Here is an 8,790-nt window from a genome sequence, read left to right on the forward strand (position 1 = left end):
GTTTGCACTTTAAAAAACCCCACAGAATCCCCTGCCCAGTGCCTTTCCAAGCAACAGCCTGGCTGAGTTCATCTTAGTATCCCTTCTTATTCCAGGCTTCAGAGCTGTGTGGGGCTGGGGATTAGGGCTGTTTGAATGAAGAGAGCCTTTATTACATTAGTTTAAGTGGTTAATAGGTAAAGTAGGCCAATCCATCTTTAAACTAAGCCTATCACTTCACCTACGAAGGGTGCATTTCTTCACCAAGGAAATGTTCATTAAAGGGAAAGCTTTTCCTCTGTCCCTCTTGACATGTTAATAGCTCAGGGTTAGGGGCTTGCTCTTTGCCTGTGCACAATTCATAGCTGTGCTCACAAAGCAACTTCCTCCCCTTGCTGGGACCCAGTTGCTGGCAGCTCTGCCCTAGTCAGCAGTGCTGAGCCCCACCAGTGCTTTCTGGCTGGGCTGGGTGGGGAATAAAGGATGCTGGGAGTCTGCTGGTGCTCCTCATCCTCATTTCCTTCTTCCATGCTCAATAAGCAGGTGCCTCATCCCTTCCCAAGCAGGGAAGCAGGGATGGAGTTCAAATGACAGGTGGAGGCAGTGTTTTGGTGCTGGGACTCTCTGCTGTGGGATGTTCTCAAGGCCAGAAGTATTTGTGGGTTTGAAAGGATTAAACAGTTCATAGTCGCTATGAAATAGGATTATTTGGATGCAGATGCTGTCTCCAGAGACCTTTGAACTCCAGGTTGCCAGAAGGCAGGAGGATAACAAGGCAGGAGGGATGGCTTGCCAAGGTTTTCATACTATATTTTCTACTACAATTTCCACTGTGGCCCTCAGTGGTGTCTCTATCCAGCCCTGGGGCTCAGCTGAGCTCCCTATTTCCCACAGCCCGGTTCCCTCTGTCATCTCCCTTTCCTCTCCCATATGGACAGCAGTGGTAGCTGCACCTCTGAGGCCTTTCTCACCTTGTGTCAGCAGTGCTGGCAGGAGCTGCCCATGTCTCCAAGGTGCCTGAGAATCCTCCATAGAGACAGAGGCTCCACAGCGGTCACAAGCTGCCTGGGGTGATCTGTATCCACCTGAGCTGAAAGCAGGTTTCGGCTGGACCCCGCTCCTTTCTCCCAAGGGGCTGCATCCTGCCAGGAAACTGTGGCTTCTCACCATCACAGCTCCTCTTTCCTCTCCCAAAGCAGCAGCTGTAGTTTAGCATGGCCCTTGCTGTCTTGGAGCCCCAGGAGCAGATATGTTCAGGTTTGGATCTGGTCCTCCTTCCACCAAAATATATATCCAGTGTGTTGTGTTGGAGGTGCAGTGCTCTGCTGGGCCAAGTTGCCCTTCTCCAGCTGTGGCTTGAATGGGAATAAATTGTTCTTGCTGATTTTTCCACCACTATGAGTTCAGACCAGCCAATGTACCAGTTCCTTCTGTCCCTGAGGCTCTGCTGTCTCTGACTGCCAGCACGATGGATGGTACCTCTGGAGATTATGGAAACCATGGCAAAGCTCCTCACAACTGACATGCCCATGCAGTAAAACTTTGCTTTCCTGGATGTGGTGTTGTCAGAGGTTCAAACCACCTCTATGGGCCACAGTATTTGGCTTCACTTGCAGCTGTCTTTGTTTCATGCAGCCACCTAACAAACAAAGCAGAGTCTGAGACAACCTTGAGGGTCTTAGTTATGGACTATGCCTGGCACCTATGTGGTACAATGAAGGGAGAGCAGGAACAATGGCCCGAGGGCTGTTTTTGGTGGATCCAGGCCTTGTACATGGGTTGAAGGTTATGGTTCTACCTCTGCTCACCTTCTGTGAGCAGCAGCCTGTGTTGGCCAGCCTGAGGGCAGTGGGTGTGTCAATGTGCCTTGTTCTGCCTTGCTTGCTGTGATGGGTCACCAGCAAAATGTTCTTAAATTGCCAAGAATTCAGGCCCTCTCCAAAAATAACAGTCTGGGAGGTTTAGGCTTGCCCAGAACTGAATACTTTCAGCCACAACTGCAGTGTGGGTCCAGAAGATGAACTGCTCTGCAAAGGGGCTGACACCAGGCCAATGGATGCCTCTTAGGTAAAGAGTTACTCCCTGCTTTCTTCCACATATGGTGAGCTCCTCTGTATTTGCTGAAATGCTAATTAAGAACCTGTGTTTCCCAACTGAATCAACTGACTTGGCACTTCATCCCCAGCAATTTCCTCCTGTTTCACAGCCCAGCCCTGCCCAATGCCTTTCTTGTGCAAGGAGGGGAAAAATAAACCTTGCATCATTCCCATGAGACTGATAAATACTGGCTGTAGTAGTCCTGGAGGAGAAATCAGTCCCAAAATGCAGGGCCCCATACAACCAGCAATCCAATGAACCTGACCTAAAGCTGAAGGGCTTCAGTGGAACATGGGCAACCTGAGAATATTTTGGGAAGCTTTCTCCTCTCTAGGCAGGTCCCAGGCCATTAAGGACTTCATGGATGGAAAACAACCTCTTAAATCAAGCTGAAAAGCAGCTGGCGGCCAATGCAGGATGTAGAACTTGGGTTTAATGTGGCCATAAAAGGAGACACCACTTAATGAGCAAATGTTGAAATCTACATCAGCCCACGACAAATTTAAGAGTTGCTCTGAGCGCTATTGACTGGCCCTATTCTGTGACAGCATTATGGGGTTGCAGAGTTGGCCAGAAAGGCGAAGGATTAGTCAGAATTTTATTCTGCTTGCTGGTTTTGGCACACACACTAGCTCCTGCCTTCCAGAAGCTCTCACATCCCAGGTATCTGGTAGACCAGCGTGATTTTTATCTGCATGTGAAACTCCACTTGTGTGGACTTGAAATCCCAGCCTTCAGGGTTGCCACCACCTCTGGCCATGACTGGAGGTTTCCACAAGCTGATATCCTCTTCCTCCATAGTCCAGCTTGTCCATTACCACTTCTCTCAGAGTGCCATGCAGATCTGGCACAGGGGCTGTCTCTCACCTTGGGACTACGGAGAAGGGGCTTTGTGGGCAGCCTCTAGGCACAGCTCACAGGGAAGATGGAGGTGCAGCCACTGGGTGCCTCTTGCCAGCAAACACATTGCACAAAGGTAATGCCAGAGGCTGATGAAGTAAAATACCAGGTAGAATGTGAGCTCACCAATAGTTGCATAAACAGCTACTGACCAAATGTCATAGATATGGGATGATTTTTGATGCAAACAGATCTCTCATTCCTGGATCCCCTGTTATTTGCCCTCAGAACAGATTGGTCAGCTTTCTTCCCTTGAGTTCTTAATCAGGGCAACCATTGGCTTTAGCACAAATTATCAGTGGCTGTTTTAATTGCAAGAGCCCTGGTGGTCTTTGCTGTGGAAGCATAAAAGCAGTGAGGGAGGAGATGGATGTTGGGAACAGCCTCTGTGTGGTGTCCTATGGCTGAGTGAAGCACAGCTTCAGGCTTGCAGATCACATGCTGGCTGCTTATTTCTCTGTGCTGGGTGGATGCTCTGAAAACTTGATTAAGTTTTATAACTTTAATTTCGTGCTTGACTCCCTTTGCCTTTTCTTTTCAACTGTCTCGCAACCCAGAGCAAATTAGTCGGTTTGGGCTATAAAGGGAAATAACTGGTAAACGGTCTAAAATATTTTAGCTTGCCTAGTGAATGATAGGAAAAAATTACTCTTCCTACTTCATGCCACTTCCATCATTTCTGCAAGCTCCCTACTCTTTCCCCCTGTGGTTAATTAGAAATAGCCAGGGAATAAGGTGGAATTGCTTTAAAAGTACTTTGTGAAGGGATGTCCCGCCCATGTGCTAAGGTTGTGTTCTCTGCAGTTGTATCCCATCTCCTCACCTGCTGTAACCCGTGGGGCAGTGCTGGGGTGGGGTTGTCCTCATTGTCTCCTGGACTGGGATGTGCTGAAGACACCATGGGCAGCTCTTGATGCCCTTTCTAGTTCATGTGAGGAAACAAATGATAGGGAATAGTAAAGCAGGGGGTGAAACTGGATGCAAGAGGACACTTGTGAGTGAAGTCCTGCTGTTGGCAAGCCAGGGAAAAATTGCACCCTCTTGCCTGAATTGGGAAAAGTTTTGCCTTTAGAATGTTGAGGGAAAGTGAGGTAGACATACTCTAGTGGTCTCCTGCTTTTCTGCTGTACCATCTTCTCATTCCCATGGGGAAATGAGCTCTGGATTGGGGCTGAGGTCTCAGTGGTGCTGTCATGAGCCAGAACAGCCACCTGGTGCAGCTCAGGACCCATCCTGACCAGTCTAGAGCTGGTGTGGTACTTTCTGCCATGGTCCAAGCGCAGAGTGTAGCTCAGCTAATCCACTCATGAATAACTGGGGGATTACTCCACCGGATTTCTAATACAGTGGCCTTTAATAATAATCCCTCCCTAATCCCTAAATCAATGGGAAATGGATTTTTCTGTATGATCCAAATGGCCGGTGAAGGCATTTTAGGGAGTAGAATTCTTGTGTATCTATGTGTGAACATATATGCAAATGCATATGGATATTTTTGTTCCTCTTCCTTGTCCTTCTGACCTATGTCTGTGTGTTTTGCTGGCAGGGACCTGATGCCCAAGACACTGGAGGGGCAGATCACCATGGAGAAGACCCCCAGCTACTTTGTCACCAAGGAGGCCCCAGCCCGCATCTCCTCCATGTCCAAGGGCACCAAGCTCATCGTGGTGGTGCGGGACCCCGTGACCAGAGCCATCTCTGACTACACCCAGACACTCTCCAAGAAGCCTGACATCCCCACCTTTGAGAGCCTGACCTTCAAAAACAGGACTACGGGCCTGATCGACACCTCGTGGAGCGCCATCCAGATTGGCATCTACGCCAAGCACCTGGAGAACTGGCTCCTCCACTTCCCCATCGGGCAGATCCTCTTTGTCAGCGGGGAGAGGCTGATCAGCGACCCCGCGGGGGAGCTGGGCAGGGTCCAGGACTTTCTGGGCCTCAAGAGGATCATCACGGACAAACACTTCTACTTCAACAAAACCAAGGGCTTCCCGTGCCTGAAGAAGGCGGAGGGCAGCAGCAAACCCCACTGCCTGGGGAAGACAAAAGGCAGGACCCACCCTGACATCGACCAGGAGGTGGTGCAGAGGCTGCGGGACTTCTACCGGCCCTTCAACATGAAGTTCTACCAGATGACAGGGCAGGACTTCGGCTGGGACTGAGCCTGGCATGGGAAAGTCCCCTGTTATTACTTGCCCAGCACGGTTTGCTTATATAAAGAGATATATATGTATGTAAAATGTACAGAAATCTATTTTATAATAATTTATTTTTAATTCCTAAGCAATTAATTCACTAAGCTGCCTAACCACACTGGCTAGAACGGTAGCCTGTAACCTGTTTAACATTCCACGGTGTTTAATTCCAATGTCTCTACTTTCTTTGTTTTTTTGCCCTTCTTCTTTCTCTTTGGTTTGGTTTGTAACAGACAGTGCTTCCATTTTTCCTAAACAAAATTTGTATTTAAAAATCAAAAGAAGGGAGGGAGGGAAAGCACAAGTTTATTTTTGTTACGGGTATCTGGCCTTTATAAACACTTGCTTTCCCTATTCCAGTGTCCCAGTCTCTGCTCCGCTGTGTGCTCCCTCATCCCACAGTTTTCTGGTTAGTTCCATGGCCCCGGGGGGTGTTTCTCTGGGGTGGGTGGGAGGAAGGCTGGGCATTCCTGCACCCCACATACCTCTGCTGAGCAGCAGCAAGTTTTCCCAGTGGCTGTAAGCATGGGAACCCCAAGCCAAGGGCTCCTGCTCAGGAGTGCCAGGAGGGCAATGTGCTCTTTTTTCAGCAGAGAAGCTGCAGAGCTTATTGCATGGGCAGAGCTCTCCTCAGTACAGTTTTCCTTCCTGCTTTTTGTCCAGGAGGTTCTTTCCCACAATCCCTCTATGCATTTAAAATATTTACTGCAGGACAAATGTAAAATGCTGTGTCTGTGTGCGACATGTGTGGTGCTGGTCAGAGTGGCTTGCAGAAAGTGTCGCTCCAGGAACACCCATGCACACCAGGCACTGCTGGGAGATGGCAGTGCCTGCAGCACGTGGAGCACCCTCCACCCACCAAAGACACCAGCAGAACCACTGGCACAGGCACTGTTATCTCCAGCCCCACGGCCACCGCAGCACCTCCCAGTACGTGAGACTGGGGAACATCACCCTTAGCCCTCTTCATTCCCAGCAGTTTTTGGTCCAGCACCCTATCTGTGGTCACTCCCAAGGAGCATCATTTGCTTAGAGCCAGGGCGAAGTGCTGCTTTACCAACAAAGGTGAATCTGTAGGAAGGCAGGGGGGAATCTGGGCACACTGGGGTTGGGGTTTTCCTGGCACTCCCTGGGTACCCTGGCTGAGCACAGGGGCAGTAGCCAGGCAGGACAGGAGGCTCCAAACATGTAACCATTAACCTGAATGAAATCCTTTTCCTCAGGTGTAAGAACTTGCTGTGGGACTCCAGGACAGGTTAGGTGGGCTGTCCTGAGAGCTCTGCCAGTGTTTTATGAGCTCAGGAGGTCCTGATAAGCACTGTGCGTGTCCGAAGCCTTATCACTGCTGGCAGGTTCTGCCAGCTTGATTGGAACACTTTCAGAGCAAGGTGGCAGCAGAAGTGATTTTCTATTAAATGTTTAACAGAAAGAGAGCTATGATGTCTTTGGGCAGCAGAACTCCCCACCCCTCATCTGCAGCTCTGAAATGATGCACTGCACCGAGCATCTCCTGATGTTGCTGTGGGAGCACTCCCAGAGGCAGCGTGAGCGGAACTGGAAACAGCAAAAGCATCAAAGGGCAGAACATCTAACTTCATATGCATTATGTATAGAAATCCATGCCCTGCACCTCTCCATAGTTACCCATAGCTCCCCCTTGGAGCTGCCCATTGCAGCTGTACCCAGCTGTGGTGGGGCCCATTCAGTGGTGTTTCCCAAATGTTTGTTTTACTTTTGCAGCCTTCTGACTCTTGCCTGCCCCTTCCATCTCTCTGCTGTGGCTGTTGGGTGATGAAAATGTTCCTCAGAGCCTGGGCTGCTCTGTCTGAGTCTTGATCTAGTCCTGCTCCAGCAGACAGAGCAAAGAGCAGCAGGGCTCTGGGTCTGCTGCAGGTGCCAGGGAGCTGACCTTCAGAGCTTTGTTTAAACCTGAGGGCTTTTGGCCTGCTCAGCAGTGTCACACCTCCAGAGGGATTTAGGGACTCGCAGCACCGTGTGTGGTTTCACACTTGGGGTGCAGTGCACGTGGGTGACCTCAAGGAAAGGGAGATTTTAAGCATAAAATCAGGTTGAGCTGCCTACAAAGCTGCTGTGAGCAGGATCCAAATCCCTCCTTGGGCTTTGCCTCCAAACACATCTTCCCACAAACAGGGAAGTTCTCCTTCTTGCCCTGAGCCATTTCTAGTGAAGAAATTACACTTTGGGCCAATGCAGTCTGACTTCAGAGGGTTCAGGTGGGATGTGGGACCTGCTAGGCTCTGCAGGCTGACAGCCCCTGCTTTCCCTCTGTCCTGCAAAATCCAGCTGCAGGCCTGAGCAGCTGGGTGGATCTATGCACTTTTGCGGGGATTGGCTTCAACTGCAGGCACTAAGAAAATACTTCCTGGTGGAAAAACAAGTGATTTTTTGTTCTCAGAACCTCAGTCTTCCTTCTAGCAGCTTATGCAATGCATGGAAAGAAGCTTGACCTCTCCACTTGGCCCTTGGATGAGCTCCCAGCCGTGGCTGTGCCACCTCCCAGAGTGTTTCACTGGTAGAGCCTCCAGGACCTGAGTGTTGGCATGGGCTCCTTTCCAGGTGCTTCCCCCCGGAGTGTGTGCCGGCTGCTCAATACCCGAAGAGTTTTGCATCCCCTACGTCTTCCTCGCTTTCCTGGAAACAAGTCTTTAATATCCCAACGCCTTCCTCAGCTGTACAGCAGAGTGTGGGCTTAATTTGTATAATCAAGCCCTGCTGCAAAGAACTCTTGTGGAGCAAATTTGTTGGAGAGTGGAAATACAGAGAGTGAGGAATAACTCTTCTAACTATAAGCAAATTGTCTCAATATCCTTAATAATGAAGTCTGCACTAGACTTTCAATGTAAAAAAGCCTTACCTAACAAATATGACAATGAAGGTGAATTCTCTGTGGTGTTCATATGGTTGCTAATATTGGAATCAGTGCATTTTTTTTTTAATAACCCCCCCCTTATTTTTTTTTTAATTAAGTTTGGAGGTGTGATTAGAAGTTTGGTTGATTGATTTTTTTTTCACATTGTAACATTAATTTATGGCTGAGTTTCATTCAGTCCTGTATTCTGAAGTGCAGTATAGCTATTAGTGATGTGTTGTCTGAAACATGGTTCTATAGTGTAGTAGCCAATTTGTAAAAAAAAAAAAAAGAACAAAATAGAAAGAAAAACAAACAAAAAAAAAAGCCACAAAAAAGAAAATAAAAAAAAAAAGTATATGGAGTATTTTGTGGTATGTACAACACAAATTAATTTTACACAGAGAAAGATGTTTCTAGGAAAATTAAATTCTGATAATTCATACTATTTGTATGAACAAATAAAAACTCTATTTTCTGAAGCGACAGGCGCGGCTGTGTTCATTGGGGAGGGTTGGATGTGCTGTCCATGCCAGGACTGTCCGTGCAGCTGCGCTGGCCCGGGGCAAAGCCCGAGGCTGTGGTGAGCCAGAGAGGGACAGATCCCGGGCGAGGGCTCCCTGCAGCTGCTCCCGAGCCAGCGCCTTTCCTGAGGCACGCGGAGGTGTCCGAGGGGTGTGGGGCTGACCTGTCCTGCTGGGCACACCTGCAGCTGGGCACACCTGCAGCTGGGCACACCTGCAGCTG

At 49.1% G+C, this 8,790-nt stretch overlaps 1 protein-coding gene across 1 annotated transcript in view; it reads left to right on the forward strand.

The window, feature by feature from the left end:
- Positions 1–8,343, forward strand: part of LOC128816959 (heparan sulfate glucosamine 3-O-sulfotransferase 3B1-like) — a 29,689-nt gene extending 21,346 nt beyond the window's left edge. Inside the window, exon 2 of the mRNA XM_053994986.1 lies at positions 4,523–8,343. Within this exon, the coding sequence (XP_053850961.1) occupies positions 4,523–5,141 (619 nt within the window). The 3' untranslated portion in view covers positions 5,142–8,343. The remainder of the gene's footprint in view (positions 1–4,522) is intronic.
- Positions 8,344–8,790: the final 447 nt, after the last annotated feature.

The sequence above is a fragment of the Vidua macroura genome, chromosome 19, assembly GCF_024509145.1.
Source record: "Vidua macroura isolate BioBank_ID:100142 chromosome 19, ASM2450914v1, whole genome shotgun sequence".
NCBI lineage: Eukaryota > Metazoa > Chordata > Aves > Passeriformes > Viduidae > Vidua > Vidua macroura.